Source organism: Anticarsia gemmatalis, chromosome 17 (genome assembly GCF_050436995.1).
Source record: "Anticarsia gemmatalis isolate Benzon Research Colony breed Stoneville strain chromosome 17, ilAntGemm2 primary, whole genome shotgun sequence".
Lineage (NCBI taxonomy): Eukaryota > Metazoa > Arthropoda > Insecta > Lepidoptera > Erebidae > Anticarsia > Anticarsia gemmatalis.
The window spans coordinates 3094217-3114146 of record NC_134761.1 but is presented as its reverse complement, the minus strand read 5'-3'; the positions used below and the strand labels follow the sequence as shown (position 1 = coordinate 3114146).

The window sequence follows — 19930 nt, the reverse complement described above, 5'->3', positions numbered from 1 at the left end:
TATTCACGAATTCAATATAATACAACAGTTATCTGCTGAACTAACGACCTTTGTAACAATTGTTCTCGAGAAATTCTGTTACGAGTGAAACGATTCTTCGTAAAAATAGTCTGTTATTTTCTCTAATCTCACACCGCTGAGATTTACTATCATGTTTTAAAAGAAAAGTTTTATCATTCTAAATTATTATATCAAACCCTTTTCTTAGAATTTTCTTTTACATTCTTAAGAATTAAAGCCATACTGTTATCTAAGTTTTATGTGGGAGTTATTATCTTTAAAGGCACTAAATAAAATAATAAAAAATGATTTTAGGGCTTCGCACACAAAAGGTGAGTAGTGAGGGCAAAATATAAATCAAGATTTTTACTACATTCTTTCAATATTTTTATAAGAGACTTCTTTCTCACAAAATTCTATCAAACATAGTGGATTATACACTGGTTGACTCCATCAAAAGTTGACAATTACAACACGAGTGACATTTACAACCACAAAGCGTGGTTTGGTTTAGTTGAAAGCATTTGATTAAAAAATACCCATCTTCCAAGAAATAGTCCTCCAGCTCCCTCATTAAATATAGAAAAGTACTTGTATCTATAATCACTTTTAAGAAAAGAAGCAAAAATCTACCTATTAAAGTCATAACAAAAACACTTGCATAGATAATGTCACTCTTTCCTATTAAAATCCAAAGTTCTGACAGTATCTCGTCTCTATTAATTTAGACATTAAGCCATCACACAAACAGCTTAATATCTCCGCATCCAATTTACGTTTATCCCTAATTTGAATGCTAAAACAAACTTAGTCCAACCTTTCTGTTTACTTAGTATAATACCTATTGGTATGGTCATTATTTCTTTGTTTATATGCGAATGTGTGAGCTTTAATAAGTGTTGTTGCTTAATTTGTTGAAATCTATGGTTTGAGTACAAGGTAAACTTTAAATGATTGTGTGAATTGGTTTTGCCTTCGTTTTAACATCGTATATTACGCGTAATGTAATTTTCAGTGCTATGCTATGTCCATAGCAACAGGTCGCTGCGGAAGAGTGTAAAACAAAAACGTAGGAGAGGCATGCATTCGACGTAAAAGTAAGATTGACAGCGTCTTTTCGTTGGTAACCGACACAATGACGTGATACATATCAATTAAAAGGAACTATGTTTATGTACTTACTGAGTGCTATACAAAAAGAAACGAAATAAACCAATACTTTTCGAAAAAAAAGTCCAACTAAAAATACAAAAAACAATAACACAACCCGAATCAAAACTCGAAAGCTGGGATTAATTCTCCAATAATTCAATTACTTAGCCAGCGAAACGTGGCTGGAAAGCCCATTAGGCATCAATACTGCTGTCGTAGAACTTTTATAAACGTTTTCTTAAGGGTTTTCACTCGAATAAGGATTTATTTTTAGTTATATCAAGCGATACAAGTACTTGATGCTTTGATCCTGTACACTGGATCTTTGGGGTCATTAACCCTAAGTTTTCAAAGGTTATACGAAGGTGTTTTTGACATTTTCGGTATTTATCTCCGCTTCGAGTATTCTAATAAATTGGGTTGGAGATTGTATGGATCACTGGTTCCAGAATTCATGAAAGGATTGCGTTAAGATTTATCTTATAAAAAGATTCTAAGAATTATTGAAGATATTTTGGGTCCCGCTTAATACCTAATATAAATAGAATTAAATATAATAGTTTATTTGAAATAAATAAATTTATTAACTTAGTTATAATTCATTAATTTTTGGAAGTACAAGCTCGCGCTGAAATTTCAATTCGTTGCCTTTTTCACGTACAAATATTTGCATGTTATTAAAACTTAGGTTTGTTAATTGCAACTGACTGCGCGGCTGCGGTGCAAACTGTACGTATACACAAAACTAGATGTGGTTTGAAAACTTTTATTATATATCAAAATGATGGTTTAAAGTGCAGTTTCCTACGGTCCTCTGTCCACCAACTTCTGGAATGCTGTTTTATGCAACTTTAAAACGTTCTAATGAAATGTGGTGTCCGAATTGAACGTAGTATTTGTAACGTGCATTTAGAAACAGTTTCAGGTAAACTTCGATAAATTAGTAGTAATAGCATAACGACTAAGAGTTATGAGAATAACAAATTTCACAAACACATACATATATTTTACAAGCAAATTATTTGTTTAGTATACAACGACATGCTGTATCCATATAATAACTTTGCTATAAAATTTCTCGATAGCTAGCCAGTTGGCGATAGTCGATAGAAGTAGAGAATCGCGCTACAGTAATTTCGATTTGACGAAACACGTGCGTCGTGCACGTTATTTTTCAGTATTCAAAAATATCCATCTTCTTTTCAGGTGCAACAGAAACGTTAAGAAAAGTAGCATCAACATCTTTGGAGGATGGTGAGGTGGCCATCGTGGTCACTGGACCTCACAGGAAAGGCTACAGGAGGGAAGAACTGCTGCACGCCAAGGGAGGCGACGATCTGTCCATCTCACTTTACTATAATAGGAAAAGTAATAAGGGTGAGTGAGATGAAATAACTTCGTTTGTAAGAAGTGATTACAAAATATGAGTAGTATAAGTTTGAACCTTCCACTTAAGTGGTTAATGAGGTAAGTCAACACACCTATGACTTTTTTAAGTAAGGTGTGTATTAGAAATATTTATCACTTGTAGACGTAAACTTTGTAATGAAACCTAGCCTAAAAGTTGTTCAAAGCATCTCTTGAGCGCATGCATAGTCCGCAATCCACACTTGGCCAGCGTGGTGGACTCAAGGCCTAACTCCGTCCTCGTTCGGGAGGAGACTATAACCCAGTAGTGAGCAGCATTGGGTTAAAAAAATGTAGCTTCTGATAGATTTTCTTGTAAAGTTAACTATCCCTTTATCTATTGTATCGGTTGTCAGTCATTAGATACAAGTTGTGTAACCAAACTCTCGCTTTGACTCAAGGCACTATTTAAAAACTTTCTTGTATAGTAGTTGTAAGTACTGCAAGGGCAGTGTGTTCTTGATACCGCGTAGGTATTTCCAATAACGCTGCTCTAATCGATTTTTAAAGTGCGGAGATGCTTAGGTTTTACAACGATGCAGCTAAAGTTATATATAGTGCTTTCTATCGAGATAATATACTCTTTATCCCAATCGTTTAGTGGAAAAAAGATTTCGAGAGCTTAGCTCGAACTTATTTGTAAATGTACTTAAGATAAGATTTTTATACTTTGTGCACGTAGTCATCTATTCATTTATTTTACTTTTATTTGATTTTAGGCTATGCTAGGTTTAGGCTGTGCTATTTTCGATGATAATTATTGCATTTCTAGGGCTGAAGGGTACAAAAAAGGGAAACGCGAGTTCTATAATTAAGACCTCACTGTCTATCTCTCACCAGCTATATATCACGAACCGTGAAAGTGGGACTCTCTGTTTTAATTTTCGCAGATAATGTATTTTCATTGCAGCTTCAATAACAACTACTAAAAGCCAGAATAAAACAAATATTTAAAGGGGGTCCTATTTACCTTTTTGCATTTGCAATATATTCAAGTGTTTTTCGATTAGAACAAATACTTTAATATATGTAATAGCGATGTAAATATCTACGTTATAATTATCATTTCATTCCCCAGTTTCTCTTGAAAGTCTTCACGGAGATCACATAAAATCAGTATCATGGAACTTGGGTGATCATCCCCGTGACACCCTCATTCTCCTGATGACTTCTACCAAAGTGATGCTGTTGATCGGCTGCAAGCAAATGCACTGGCATTCCATGACTGGCAACCACAATCTGTTGGCTATGCTGTCTAGTCACAAGATGAGACTGGTAAGGTTCTTTTTATTCATTTTTCAATAAATAATTATAGATTTTTATGGCATTTAATTATGATTGATATTATATGTTGTTGAACCGAATGTCCTTGCATGTGTGCGTAGTATGTTTGTTTATAAAAATATTTCCTTTCTTTCTAAGTAATGAAATAGTTATAAAACTCTGTAAGACAATCTAAAATTGTATGTCCATACTGAACAAAACGCAAATGTTTGTGTATTGAGCTTCCACGGCAAAAACTTTATACTTATTTTGAAGAAATTTAAAATAAATATAGTTGAATACCCCGGAGCAAACATGAGCCATTTTTAGGGATCCGTACCCAAAAGGTAAAAACCCTATCACTGAAACTTTGGTCTCTGTCAGTCTGTCACTAGGCTGTAATTTTAAATTAACTCCTGAGCGTTGAAGTTTTGAACGCGAGTGGAACCGCGGGGTTTAGCTAGTTTAACATAATGAGGAGCCTTGGGAGTCATAGTAATGAATGGACCGGGTTTTTAAATAATACGAATGGGGTATGAACTAATTGTCTATTTTTTTAAAGAATTTCCCCAGTGATTTCTAAAACGATGAAATTTTAATTTGATTGTGATTTTAATATGATGATTTTTGAATATAAAATAACTTGTTTTGCTGTTCATTACTTTCTACTAGCCTATTTAATTTAGGACGCCAGTAAAACATTGCAAATTGACATTAATATAAATTGTTTTTTCATCAGAGACCACAAAACACGTCTGAATTTTATATGTTGACGTAAAAGTTATTCAGTACTTTTCATGAATTACTAGGCTTGAAGTTTAATTAAAAAACCTAATTATATAAAACAGAATACAGCTTTATTTATTTATTTTATCGCACACAAAGAGCTAGGCCCAGATAAATTTTAATTTACGTATTAAAAGAAAACCTTAATTTTATTTTATACTTGAATTAACTTTGTAGAACCTAAATTAATTATTTTTAGTGTTTTGCGAAGATTAAAACATCTAAGTTTAGATTTCTTTCTACTTAAAGCTTTCAAACATTCAGTAGGGACCGACATGCGTAAACTAAGATATTTTTGAGATCTCTTCAACAGGTTTAAACTTAAGTAAAGAACACTGAATAAACTTGATTAAAGGAGTTATTTATTATTAATCATTGTAAAATAAAGATCCCTCCTAGAATCTGTTTGGCTATTCGTTATAAACTCAAAATCTACTGAATGTATTTTCATGCTGTTTTCACTAATACATACACTGTTTCTCGAGGAAGGTTTTGAAGCTTAGTTTGTTAAGGATAATCCGGCGTAACCCGAGCAAAACTGGGACTGATAATACTAAACGAAAAAACTAAATTGCAGTACCATGAAGAAAACGCCCCAATAGAAATATTCAACAATGAACAGGCAGCACTTGACTCTCTCAATTGTGGCGTCACTGAAGTCCCGCTGGTACCAGCCCAGGCATCACCCGTAGTCTCTGATTACGAAGAAGTGAAAGACTTTGTGGCTAAGAGCAAGCAGGAGGAGGAACGGATGTTAGGAGATGAGTACAGAGGGAACTATGTTGATCCTAATGCGGCGCTGTTGCCGCAGCCGACCGCGCAGAGGGGTGATATTCCGTCGAATGCTATTGAGTCTTGTGATGGTAAGAATTATATCATTTTTGGCGGTTCTTTTGATAATTTTTATTGAGTTTTAATTGATACATTAAGAATTGAAATTCTTTTATAAATTACTGTGTCTTTATGAAGTCCCAATAATATTATTGACAAAATTGATCTCCATCGACAAGACTTGGGGAGGAATAAGGACGATAGAAATTGTTGAATCCCCTTTTTAATGTGTTAGGATCAAACATTTAACTGAACAACATTTATAAACGTTACATGATAAATACACTTAAAATTCAAAGAATCGGGTTTTTTTATACGTACACCTCATATCATTTATCTGATACTGCAGAAACTTAGCTTTCCTTCTTCTCTAGATGAGGTAATCCGTCAGTTGACTCTTCTCCGTCACACTATCGACTCTCTTCGTACGGAGGTGAGTGAGCAGAAGGGCATAATAGACGGACTCCGCAACCAGCTGCGTCAGTGCTGCAACCGACCACAACCCACGCCGCCACCCATTGAGCGATGCACCGGAAATTCCTGCTATCCTGGTTATTAAAACATTTATATCCGAGGCGTTGTTGTCAAATTAATATCTCTTGTTTACTAATTATATTTTTCACTGATATAATTATGATTGTGGGAAATACGGAAAACAGTAGTGCGATTGTCTACAGTCGGTACTGTTGAGTATCAAAAGTTTCACATTTAAATTGTACAGCCAAAATAGTACCCACGACGCCCGTTGGAGGCGCTGATCAATTTTTCATTCAAAATTTATCGATAGTTAGCTAGTAAGTAGTCGGCTGTCGATAGTGGCAGAGAATCGCGGTACTGAGGGTGCATAAAAAACAGACGCGTGTTCGAGTATGAGCTGATTGTTTGTAGACAGTTTACACTCTGTAAGGATCATCATAGTCACATACTTAGTTGGTCAGAAGAATCCTTTATTAAATATATCAAGGTTATACTTTTTCCTCATAGCAAATGTTAATTAGACAATGACGATATACACTTGCATTAATTACCATTAAGACTAGTTGTTCTTTTCAAAATTATTCTTTCTTTTTTAATCATTTTAGTCTTTAGGTTTAAATATTGTTTAGCATCTATATTGTGACATAATGATCATTTGCTATGCTACAAAATTTTCTTATTCATCATTAAGATAATGTTACGTACTTAACGTAACATTAAAGACTGTCATTAACTTTTAAAGCCAACATTTAAAGTCCGATTTTTAACTTTATTTAACAAAATAGTACACGAAAGATCGGTTCATAATTTAATTTACAAACATTATTTTTTAGAACATAATTTTAATTTTTTTAAATGTAATTTTGTCGTAATTCTAACATTTAGATTTAAGAAAAAATGTTCATCAAGTGCTTTAACATAATTAACTAATTCTTGCCATTTACAATGTAAGGTAGATCAAGCAACTATAATCGTGTGGGTTTTCATTAAATCTGTTGTTGTAAAAAGTTGGTTTTATTTCATATCACCAGTTATAAGCAAGATGTCTGCCTACAGAGTTGTAACTCACCCACACAGTTGCTTGATTAACCTTATTCATATTTGTGAATGAATTAGTTCTGTCGATGTTCATTGTGTGGTGATTTGTGACTCTGTAGACATTACACCTACGTTTAATACCTTGTGTGAGAAAAAGTAGCACAATTTATCAGAAATATGACCAAAAATATAAGAATGTATAAGTTACACTGTTCCAGAAGGTATTATACAAACATTAATTTTTACAAATAATTCAGTTTCTATCTCGAAAACAAAAAATAAAAATGTCAGCATAAATAGACAATTATAGATTTTCTATATTCGCGTTAAAAATTTTCATGTGACATAACGATAGTACCTTTTTTGTTTACTGCTAGAATGTTGCAAAGAGCGATACAATTTTGAAAGAGGTAAGGACAATGAAACGGAATATAATATTCTACGGAATATTATTATGCAAGATATAATATTATTGTTCATTTAAGTCACACCAATTAACATCGACATGAACTAAACAAAGGTTTAATAAAGAGAGTAATAAATCTAAAAGATCTATGAACACAACAACACAGGCGTGGAGTGTCACAACACGGCCGCCGGTCCTGAGTGCGGCCGCTGTCCTCACGGTATGGAAGGAGATGGGAGAAGGTGCCGACCAATCTTGTGTAATAGGAAACCTTGCTCTAGGGGTAAGTTTTACGCAAAATTGAGAGAAACAACAGTTTGATAATTTGAAAACCCGGTTTCACAAATTCTGGATTAGTATTAGATAGCTTAGAATGCTTCATTTAAATGAATTCAACTATGTACTACAATTTTCATATGATTCATTGCCAAAACAAAAAAAGTTTCTAATAAAAAATGAACTTCAAAGCCTATTTGTTCTTTTTCAATTATCAATCGTAACTTCAAACAATACTACGATAAGTTTTGTGGTTACTTAGCGGAGCGTTGCGAGGATACGGAGCAGGGCTTCAGGTGTCACAGATGTCCAGGCAGACAGACCAGCGATGGACAGAACTGTCACTCCGCCTGTGAAAGTAATCCATGCTTTGGAGGACGTAAGTATTATTATTAGTAATTAATTAAATTAATTATACATTTTTGTGACTCCAGAACTAGGGTCTAGTTTTCAAAAGTAACTATTACAAACATACAAACAACGGTACAAAGTACAATCAGATTACAAAAAATAAGTGTGGATTGCAAAAACAATAGTTCCGTATGAGACTTTGCATTAGTGTGTTCTGGTAGACAATTCTTTAAAGTATGCAAATTCCTTAATCCGCACTTGCCAAGAGCGTGGGGGATTGTAGGCATACCCTTTTCTTCATACCGCGAGGAGACCCTTACCCAGCAGTGGGAAAATAATTAAAACAAAAAATATATCATCGTCTTTCTGAAAAAAATGTGCCATGTCGTCAATTGTTTGGTATTCGTAGGTGTTGAATGTCGAGACATGCCTGACGGCAGCTTCCGCTGTGGTCCATGTCCTGAGGGCTTCCACGGCAACGGCGAGAAGTGCTACAGGATCAGCTGCCAGCAGAATACTTGCTTCCAAGGTAAAATACACTATGTCTATAATGTCTATTCTCCTCTGAGCTTTGAAATTAAGTTTAAGTAGTGACGCTTATTGACAGTTTAAACGTCTCTATCTAAACTATTGCAAATGTCCATTGCCTTATTGTAGGTTACCATCGTTGTGTTTTTTTAAGGTTTATCTAGGGAAAAGTGCTTTCTTCCCTTTTTTGTCTATGTAAGACGTTTTTTCAGAGTTCATCGAGTGTTTAAAAACTAAATAGCTATATTTGTGCAACGTTTATACGTTATTTTTTATTTCAGTTTCTTGAATACCTAACAATTTAAAGTCTTTTCCCAGGTGTACAATGTCAGGAGACAGCATCAGGTCCTCACTGCGGTCCGTGCCCGGCCGGTTACCATGGCAACGGCAGACAATGCCAGCACGTGTGTGAGACACACCGACCATGTGACAAGAGACAATGTTCACCAATTGCTTCCTCTCCGTACTACCAGTGTCAAGGCTGCCCTGATGGCTTCGAGTGGAATGGTAAGAGCTTTATATGCTAAAAAAGACTATGCTTTTATTTTCTTCGTGCTGTTAGTTTTTCCAGGTACGAAAGAAATGGTAGTTATAATGGCATCTAGAGTATCTTTGCAATATAATGTGATATTAAAACCGAACCTAAGGTCTTGTGTTCTGAATAGCTTGCTAGCTCGAACTGACCCCGAGTTTAACAAGCATATTATAACTCTCAGTTCTGTCATTTCCCAATAGTCTTATATCAGGTTATTATAAAAAAATACAAGCCAAAAGTTCTCCAAAAACTATAACTTGATTAAAAGCGTCTATCTCTTTTTCCATACAGGTTATTCTTGCGTCGACATAGACGAATGTGACTTAATCCGCCCATGTGACGAGGTAGTGTCATGTCGTAACGAAGAGGGCGGGTTCGTCTGCGGCCCCTGTCCTCCGGGGTACGAGGGCAGCTCTGGGTGGAGAGGCTCCGGCAATGAGCGCCGCAGAGAACAGTGCGTGGATATCGATGAGTGCGTGGAGGGTAGGGCTAATTGCCCGAGGGGACGACTTTGTGTTAATACTCCGGTAAGACTTCCTAATGTCTCATATTGATATACTGATAGCTCTTAGGTATTTTTTTTGACTACGTTAAGATTTAACAGCGTTCCTCCAGGTTTTGAATTTTCTTATGATATAATGCATCAAAAAGTTATTTAATATCTTTTTATCTTACTGTTAGCTTTACTCCTCGTTATATTGCCATAACGTCTGTTTAGTTTCCGCAAATTTTATTGTACTTACTTGCTTTAAACAATTTTTCTGAGATTTTCTGGACGGATCCGGAATTCGAGGAAAAATTTTGTCCTCTATTTGTGTGATGCTATTCAGAAGTTCTAAGCTAGACGAAGTTTATTACTATTGTTACTACCGTAGGGATCATTTATCTGCGTACAATGCGGTGGTGCGTACTACGAGAACACGACTCGTCCGTGCTTTGGTCCCAGCGAGCTGAGGCAGCGCTGCGATCCTGACCGCTGTCGCCGGTTCAACGCCGTCTGCGGGTTTGGACAGAAGTGTGTGTGCGCGGTACGTATCTATATCCACTTAGTAATATTAACTTTGTTGGTCAAGTTGACGTTTATGTAACTGATACAGTTAAAGATGCTTTTTCAGCTGAATTACAAAGATACGATCTGTTTTGAATGTAATTTTTTTTTATTACATTAACACCAGATTCTGGTGAAACTAATAAAACTTAGATTATCGCTATACGTATTAATTCCCATAGATATTTTTTTGGCACAACTTCGGCGACAATAATACCAAAGGAGTAAAAACCAACTCACTACAATAAAGCATTTCATTGCAGACCGGTTGGGCCGGCAACGGTACAGTCTGCGGGCACGACAAAGACTTAGACGGCTACCCAGACCAGCAGCTTCCATGTTCAGAGATCCACTGTAAAGCTGACAACTGTCCCGAAGTCTCCAACTCTGGGCAGGAAGACGCCGACGGCGACGGTATAGGCGACTCTTGCGACGGAGACGCGGACGGCGACGACATCCCAAACTTGCCGGTAAATATCATCAGAAAGTTCAACTTTACGGCTTTAAGTGAAGAATATAAAGCCAATAAGTCCAAACGAATGTTTAAGAATACGGGAGATGCACGCTATTTTTATTTTTAGTCTAAGTTTACAGTTGAGTTTGCATGTAAGTATGATAGGAATTAATATTGTCTGAAAACTTTTTTACATAAATCGTTTATCTTTTTCTCCAACACTTACAGAAGGTCACCACACTATTTAATGTTTAAAAAAACTCACCGAAAATAAAAAACAGCAGCAACAAATGTTTGAGAGTCGAGTAGTCGTTAATTAATTCCAAACTAATAAACTTTTACAATTTCAATATTTTTATGAGCCATAAATTATTCTTGAACTGTGAACATTTAAAAATGTCTGTACAATTTGGTTCCTTTGTAATTTTATTTGATGTTGTTAATTATAATTGGTAGTTCCTTTTTTAATAAAGTTTATGTTATTTTATTTACCTTTCTTTTTAAGCAGTCTCCATTTATTTTTTACGGAGGTACATATAAAAAGGTAATTATTTGCGGGACCGGGACAGGAATGTCTGAATTGGGACCGAGAATGCACCCTTGTTCAATTCAAATTACAAGTAAAAAATTCTCTCACTACTTCAAATATTAATATTGTTTTCCGATTCTTCAATGTTACTTTTTTTCTTAACGGATTTGAATTAAGAGAATAGTCTAATAGACAATGTTTTTATAGCCTACTTAATAAAGAGCTTTAAAGAAAACTACCCGTCTTGTAAAAGTGCATCGGTATTTTTACTATGGACCAAGGTAATTGTAAGGATTTTTTACATTATGTATTACAGTAGATTTAGCAGCCCGTAGATAGAGACACACGATTTGTAAGAACACTGAAAAGCCTAATATGTATGTAGAAGTAAATTAACTATAAAAAGTACAAAATAAGGGAAGTAGTATATTAAAATAATAATAAACTGTTGTTATTATATTAGGATATTGTAGACATTATGTGATTAATTTATTGTTTTGTGTGACCTATAAAATTATCAATATCTGGTTTTACTGTTTTTAAAGTGTAGTTAGCAGTCAGTGTTCTAATTGTATATGCTTGTAGTAACTTTGTATTGGTAATAAATAGACCAGGGATACACTAGGGGATTTCGTTTTATATATGTAGTGGTGCCACATATGTCCTTAGTGAAATCCGACAATATTGTACCACCGCAATCACTGACGGAACGACAATATTGTCATCTAGTGTATCCCTTCATAAGCCATTATATCGTTTCATCACCTATATAATTTACATATAGGACAACTGCCCGCTAACTCCGAACCCGGACCAGCTAGACCGTGATGAGGATAGAAGCGACAAGCGCGGTGACGCGTGTGACAACTGTCCTCGCAAGTACAACCCTGGACAAGAAGACACTGATGGTGACGGCTTCGGAGATGCTTGCGATCCTGATATTGACAATGATCGTAAGATACATTTTATTATTTTTAGTTTTAAATGTTGGATATGATCCGGAAAGTAGGGAATAATATGCTATTAGTCCTGTGTTTGATATCATAGTCCGATAAATAGTGGATGCATCTTTCAAATAAACTTTGAGATTACATCTTAGTTTAAGGTGAACATTCTGTCGTTAATTGTTGTTATTTTTCTATTACACATTCTTATGTTACAATAACATTACTTTAGGAACTATTTAAAGCATCTTTAAAATATTTAATACTCGACATCCAGACGCCACAATAAACAAAAGTTGAAACTGTAGTACAGAAATAATTCAAGTATTTTCTCACAACTTTTTCAACTACTTGTCGACTGACAACAATATTTTCGTCAGACATAATCAACGATCGAGACAACTGTCCCCGGCACTACAACCCGGGCCAGGAGGACTTGGACAACGACGGCATCGGCGACGCGTGCGACAACTGTCCTCGCATCAGGAACCCGCAGCAAGAGGACGCCGATAGAGACAGTGTGGGGGACGCTTGTGACAGCGATGTCGATAGAGACACGTGAGTACCACGAAAAACAGCATTTTTTCAAATTTATGTTAAACTATGTTAGAGATTAATGTATACCTAATAAATGTCATCATTTGGTCAGTAGTTTTTGTGTGATTAGTAACATTATAGAAATATTATATTCAGTATAATATTTGCATAGATGCGAACCATACATCGCCGCATAACTAAAAATAAGTCTTCAGACGTCCCAGTTAAAGATAATTAAGATACCATTCTAGAAATAGTTAGTGAGCTAAAAAGTTCTTTCCTTTCAAGACAATAAGATGCTCGTTAAAGTAATAAAAAAACATTCTTCAAAAATAATCCGATGTCGATATAACAATATTAGTAAATTCCTTTTGATTCTCACAAAATATCCGAAGATATTTATAAATATTATATTTTATTTTGTGTCCGAACAATTAATTCTCACATCTGTGACTTTTATACGTTTCTTTTACCTTCCGCTACACAGAAGTAATCAATATTGCAATTGTTCGTATTTAACAATTTCGTATGAAGTAAATTATATTAAAAGTAAGTCAAAAAAATAGACTGACTGTGGACTTGGCTGTAGTACACGAGCTTTCGGATTCAGTTCCCGGGTGGAGCAAACTGCGATAAGTCTTTCCCAATTTATATGAAGATAGTTCACAATAGTAGCGCGGAGATCGGTAACGAGCCCAGTATATAAGCAAAAGGCTCGCCACCTCTAACATGCAACATTGATATTACGAAATACTGGTGTGTGTCATACACCTCTCCCTATACATTTGGAGATAATGAGCTTGATGTTATATTATATTAACCTGTGGTATAAAGTCGATCTCCTATATTCCAGCGACGGTGTGCAAGACAGTATAGACAACTGTCCGACAATACCGAACAGCGACCAGCTGGACGTGGACGAGGACGGCAAGGGCGACGCGTGTGACGACGACGATGATGACGACGGCATCCTGGACGGAGACGACAACTGTCAGCTCATACCTAATAGAGATCAGAAGGATTCTAATCGTATGTGCACTTTATTACCACAGCTTTTAAAAACAAGAGGGATGGTAGGATTTTATTTTTTATAAAAATGTCTAATGAAATCGCATGACGTCACATGCCATGGTATAGCCAATGAGAATATGACGTCATTAGCCTCCACCCCGTAACTTTAATGCTTTTTAACGAAATCTTTGATGATAAAAAATACCTTTTTTAACATGTTCATGAGAAGATCGTTGTTTCCGTAATTCAAATTTCTCTGATTGTACGGAAAACAGCTTGAGTGCATTGTGACTTGTTTAAAATACATTTTCTTTTACTAATGGATCATATTATTCTAACCTAGATAACGGTGTGGGTGACGCGTGTGAGAACGACAACGACGGTGACAAGGTTATCAACGAATTGGACAACTGTCCCAACAACTCCAAGATATTCCGTACTGACTTCAGGTAAGCTATAATATCTAATTGCTTCAATTGTCTGTCTTATCCCTTGTTAGATGAAGATAGCTATTCTTCAACTTGTTTTAGGACTAGTTCACAATCCTCTAGATCAATAAGCCTATGTGTATTTTTCATAATGAATTTTTGGTTGTTCAAACATTTTCGGGGCAACCTGACATGATATTATCAGTTTCTCTATTATAAAATAATATATTATTGGCGAATGTTGAAAATTGGCCTGTTATTGTTGCCTTGATATTTTCACCCTCTGCCATATATATTTCAAACAGAATTATTAAACTTTTAAACTCTCGCGTTGCATGTTTAATGTATAATAGAATACGGGAATTAACGCGAACACGCATTTTACCTTAAAATGCCTAACGTTTCGGCGCAGGTTCCACTCATCGTGGCTGACTGACAGTCAGCCTGCGACTGCGGTAAAATGCGTGTTCGCGTTAATTCCCGTATTCTATTATACATTACAATTATTAAACTTATAACTGTAAATCTTTCAGGAACTACATGACAGTTCGCCTAGACCCAGAAGGCGAGTCCCAGCAGGACCCTAACTGGGAGATAGCAAACCAGGGCGCGGAGATACTCCAGACCTTGAACTCAGACCCTGGGCTCGCCGTCGGCTTCGAGAGATTCAACGGAGTGGACTTTGAGGGCACACTGTTTGTGGACACGCAGATTGATGATGATTATGTTGGGTTTATATTTGGGTAAGTGATTACACGAAGTTCAGGGGAAAATTACGTTATGACTGTAAGATCACTAAAGGTCACGTAAGACCTTCTTTCCTCGTGTCAAAAGTATGTGAACATTATAAGTTTTGTGCATCTTAGATTTGTCGTGTTTGTCTCTTGAACGATTTTGATACTGATGACTTGACTTTTATGTATTCACGAAGTGATTTAATTACCCTCGGACTGAAAATTGTCTAACACATATAAAATCAGGTTACCATTATTTAATATACTCGTAATGGGGAGCGGTAAAATTGTAAATAATTATGTGGATGAATAATACAAATTATGAAACAATGACCAATTGACCACTCATCTTCGTAACTATCAACCTATACCGATAATTTATTGTGTCGGAGTTTTGTTGGACAAAATTGAATAGTGCCGGCTTATTTATATATGAGTAGCTACAAGTACTAACATAGTATATCTACAGTTACCAGAACAACAAGCGTTTCTACGTGGTGATGTGGAAGAAGAATACACAGACATACTGGCAGACGACTCCGTTCAGAGCCGTGGCCGAGCCCGGGATACAACTGAAGCTCGTCAACTCTAAGACTGGACCTGGCAAGACGCTGAGGAACGCGCTCTGGAACACCGAGTCCACGCCTGATCAGGTATCAAATATATTGGGAACTAGATGTTTATTTATTCTTTTTACCTAGTTAATTTAAAGATACCTACGGCGATGCTGTAATGCTTAATTTTATCGAATTCTAATAAATAACCCATGACGTCCAGAAGCGGTTATAATATTCATTAGTTGTAGTCATTTTACTTACTGGCCAAGTGCGGGTCATCATGTTAAAATGTTAACATTTTGAAAATAAAAATGATGTGGGGTTGTGGAGGTCAGATAGGCAGTTGCTCCATTTAGAACACTGGTATTCAGCTGCATCCGGTGAGACTGGAAGCCGTGTCCAACTGACGGCTCCAACATAGCTTGGAAAGAAGGCTAAGCTGGTATATAGATTTGGTTGACGTTGTGTGATGGTGAGGCACGTGCTCAGTACAGGATTTTCTTATTCCCATGAAAATCAAAAGAGTAAAGTAAAGTATATCCCTAAGTGCGTAAAAATTAATAGAAAGGCTACAATGAGTATTTAAAGGATTAATATGAATGACTAGTTCTTAAACCTCATTGCTTGATTGAACTACTTTCATTTCATTCGGTTGCACATTTTAGAAATAAAATCATGTACGGCCGATTAAATAACGTTCGCTCTAAACCAGACTTCAAATAATAAGAACTCAGAATCAGAGAGCAAATCTCGAGAACCAATGAAGGGTAAAATAGAATTTAATTTGATGGATAAACGAAAACCCTTGCAGGATTTTGTGCGAAGCTTGCAAAATAAGCCGTTCAAGTTTATTTTAGAATAGGTCATTTCGATAAATTGCAATTCTTTCATCATAATTAACATTGCTTCGATTTTTTTTTATATTCTGATTTCTTACAAAAATATATATGAGACTTCAGACTATCTCTGTGGCCTCGACGGTAGAGTATGTAAGTGATCATTAGGTCTCGGATTTGATGCCTAGAACGAGCAAAGCGATGACGGTTTTTATGAATATCATTAATAGTTATGCCACCAATTGGCTCAAAATTCTATGATCCTCATATGTGAATAATTAATTTTTATTTTGCTTTAACCACACAAAATACGAAACTTTTTGGTATCAACCTAGTTTTTCTTTACTCACATAAATATTATTTTCGCTACTCACCGTGCCGCTACAACACGACATCACGAAAATAGCGATACACAAACTAGCATTAATTAGTCCTACATCAAACTTATGTATAAACGTTCGTACTCGGTCACGTGTCTTGTACAATGCAATTTGCGTCCCATTCAACTAGCAGTACTAGGTAATTGGTTTAGCTAGCTTTACGTGGAACATGTCTGGAGATAGTCTGTCTTTATTGAATGAAGATGATGTCAACGTTTAATTTAATAGAAAGACTGAATGATGATTGAAGGTTATCAGTCCTTCAAGTCCTTCAATCAGTTCCTTAAAGACATAGTTCTTTGGGGTAATATGACTTGGATTCTTGTAAAAAATTGTGGTATTTTGTACAATATATTATTATGTTTGTAGCACATGAACTTAATCCTTATTTAATTATTTAACAACAAAAAATATGATTCTAATTAGGTAACATACTATAACATGATTTTGTGTGTAATAAGCAGACTACAAACTCGACAATTCTCAACACTACAAGTGACTTTTGTACGAAATTATTCTGGAATCTTCTTTGAGGAAAAACCCTCATATCACGATGTTTTCGTTCACCGTTTGAGCAAGAGCTAATTATTTCTAATACACACATAACTTCGAAAAGTAATAAGTGTGTTGCCTCGGGTACTTTAGTACTTATTATTCTGTGCCTCGGGTTCGAACCTGCAACCACCTGCGTGGGAGATGCCTACTTAAACCACTCGGCTCTTAGCTTTAGCCTTCCTTTTATGGAAAGTAAAGGCGAAGTGGAGGGAGATTATACTGTCCACTTCGCCCTATCCTTGACGTCGTCTCCTCAACCAAAATATAACTACCAATTCAAATTCCTTACTAGGTGACTCTCCTATGGAAAGACCCTCGCAACGTGGGCTGGCGCGAGAAGACCGCGTACCGCTGGCGTCTGCTCCACCGTCCTAAGATCGGTCTCATCCGCCTCAAGGTCTATGAGAACAACCGCCTGGTGGCTGACTCCGGCAACGTGTATGACTTCACGCTCAAGGGTGGCAGACTTGGGGTCTTCTGCTTCTCTCAGGAGATGATTATTTGGTCTAACTTGGTGTATAGGTGCAATGGTAAGTTGTGTAGTTTTCCTTGAATTTAGTACCAATTTGTTGATTATTATATTTTATCAATAAAGAGTAAAGGAAAAAGGTTCAGATTGAATAAAATCAGTATGTTTCGACTTGTCTAGAAAGACCAAGAATGTCAAGTGTGATTGCTGTTTCATTACATTTTTATAAACATGCAAATACTTGTCAGTTACGTTTTGATATGTAAAGTCAAATACTTTTAAAACTGTTGTTTTTCATTGCTAGGTCTATTTTAATTTTATAAAATATTGCAGATTAAATCAATAATACTATATTTAACGAAACATACTAATATATTTTTTTGTTTCAGATAAAATCCCACTGAACATCGCATCAGAAGTATCAACGAGAAACAGTTTCGAAATAGACCACGACTTCTTCTACGTGTAAATAACAATAACATTTCCATTTTCACACAAAATTATAATAAAAACATTAACTTTTTAGCTTTAACCTCTTAAATAAACGAGTGATCTGTTGTTAAGAAGTACAGTGAATTTTGTGTGATGAATGTTCTATGTTCATAGTTTAAGTGCTAACATTTATTTGCAATAAAGTTTATAATATTTTATATATTGCTGGTGTATTTATTTCACCAATGACACGAATTTTAGTCGTTTTTAACTAGGTTACCTTTTACCACAAACAAACTGGCTACTGCAACTTTGTGTTTATTTAACAAATTATAAGAAAAATCTCGAAAATCTTAATAGTTTTTCTAGACCTAGACGAATGCAAGCTTAAAATATTTTTTGCACCACGAATTTGTTATTACTATATACTTGCAAACTTTTTGTATAAAAACGAAACAAATTCTTTGACATAGAGTAATTATCCAAAGAGTACAAACCTTGATGAATTTTGACACTGTCTAATAAATATAATTTTGTAGTCAATATTATTTTATACATTTTCGACAACAATGGATTTTCAAGAAATGGAGGACCAAGTTCTACCAGATGTGAATGTAGGGAACATTATCAATCAGCTATCACAACCGAACATTACTGAAGAACAGCCAAAAGATGCAGAACCAGTTGAAAGTACTGAACCGGTAGCCAACAGCGGGGATGGAATGGTGAAGGAACCTCTAGCAACTACTAGCAGCTCCAAAAAAATCACAGCGTCGACGAAACCAAGGGGAATACAGGAATTTATCAGGATTCTTAGACCAAACTTGCCTCGTAAGTCGAAAAGTAAGGCTCATAAGTTATTGCAGCAGTTTGCGAAGGGTATTATCGTTGAAGGGACTTTTCAACGCACGTTTCCGAAGAAAAAGCCGTCGAAAAGAGGTGTTCGTAAGCCACCAGCTAAGAATTCAAAGTCGAAATCAAAACACATAAGTGGTAGTCGCCGGAGTGCTCACAGCATGTTCGAGTCTTCCGATTCTTGTTCTTCAGACCCATGTCCTCGGTGTGGACACTCTTGCTGCAGAATTTCAAGATACTGATCCTTTTTGACGTTAAATATTTTAAATGTAATTTTTATAACTTGTATTGAGATTTGAGTATAGTTTTATTTCCAAATATTACGGTTATTTTATTTGACATAGACATTTAGCAATGTATGTGGTCAGGTACCATTAAAAAAGGGCCAATCCATTTATCGGCGTTTACCCTTTAGGGTGATTCTTCTCAGAATCATGAAATCGAGCCTACGTTTAAAATAATAATGTACTGGGTCTTAAAACGCGATTGTAAATTAAAGGTTAGAATATCTTATTTTTCTTTTGTGTACAAGTTGCGAGAATAAGTAACAAGCCTAAGTATACCGATTTTGAACACTCTAAACTACCGGACAAATTCACACAAAAAACAGGTAATGCTTACCTTTAAGATCTATTTTCAGTACTTCACACTAAAATGGCGATAAAATAGCATTGAACAAGAAAATATTGAACACAACAATCGCATCTGTATTTGTGGCAAGTAGATCCCTTGTATAGGGGAGGCGAGTCACGCGAGCATTGTAAATACATTTACCGCTCTTTTACAGGTAGAAATGGATGTTTAAACAATGTATTTTTGGTGGGTACTTAAGATATCTGTAAAATGAAGGTTATGCATAATTAATGACATGTTTTAATAAAGTAAAAATCTTTGTCTGTGTAAAAATAATACATGCATTTATGTTTTGTTATTGCAAAATTTTATGTTTTATGCTTTTTGTGATTATCTATGGCCAAGATTTTCTAGTCAAAATTGTCTTATGATCCTAAAACAATTTCTGGATAAACAAGAGAAATTAAATAGTCATAGCCATATTTGTTTTCTGAAATATAGACTGTAGTCACGCCAAACTAATATTAGCTGAGAATTG

The 19930-nt window shown here is 35.5% G+C and overlaps 2 protein-coding genes across 3 annotated transcripts in view; both read left to right on the top strand.

The window, feature by feature from the left end:
• Positions 1 to 18186, top strand: part of Tsp (Thrombospondin) — a 32973-nt gene extending 14787 nt beyond the window's left edge. For both annotated transcript variants that reach the window (XM_076124806.1, XM_076124807.1), the window contains exons 3-21: positions 2359 to 2529; positions 3638 to 3834; positions 5186 to 5471; positions 5814 to 5990; positions 7527 to 7643; positions 7899 to 8015; positions 8397 to 8516; positions 8834 to 9022; positions 9342 to 9577; positions 9926 to 10078; positions 10362 to 10568; positions 11866 to 12034; positions 12406 to 12583; positions 13416 to 13591; positions 13917 to 14022; positions 14535 to 14744; positions 15205 to 15388; positions 17356 to 17593; positions 17922 to 18186. In XM_076124806.1, the coding sequence (XP_075980921.1) occupies positions 2359 to 2529; positions 3638 to 3834; positions 5186 to 5471; positions 5814 to 5990; positions 7527 to 7643; positions 7899 to 8015; positions 8397 to 8516; positions 8834 to 9022; positions 9342 to 9577; positions 9926 to 10078; positions 10362 to 10568; positions 11866 to 12034; positions 12406 to 12583; positions 13416 to 13591; positions 13917 to 14022; positions 14535 to 14744; positions 15205 to 15388; positions 17356 to 17593; positions 17922 to 18001 (3311 nt within the window). In that variant the 3' untranslated portion in view covers positions 18002 to 18186. The remainder of the gene's footprint in view (positions 1 to 2358; positions 2530 to 3637; positions 3835 to 5185; positions 5472 to 5813; positions 5991 to 7526; positions 7644 to 7898; positions 8016 to 8396; positions 8517 to 8833; positions 9023 to 9341; positions 9578 to 9925; positions 10079 to 10361; positions 10569 to 11865; positions 12035 to 12405; positions 12584 to 13415; positions 13592 to 13916; positions 14023 to 14534; positions 14745 to 15204; positions 15389 to 17355; positions 17594 to 17921) is intronic.
• Positions 18187 to 18486: 300 nt separating this feature from the next.
• LOC142980187 (uncharacterized) lies at positions 18487 to 19079 on the top strand. Its single transcript, XM_076125521.1, has one exon. It carries the CDS (start codon positions 18534 to 18536, stop codon positions 19059 to 19061), a length of 528 nt encoding a protein of 175 aa, XP_075981636.1. The 5' UTR covers positions 18487 to 18533; the 3' UTR covers positions 19062 to 19079.
• Positions 19080 to 19930: the final 851 nt, after the last annotated feature.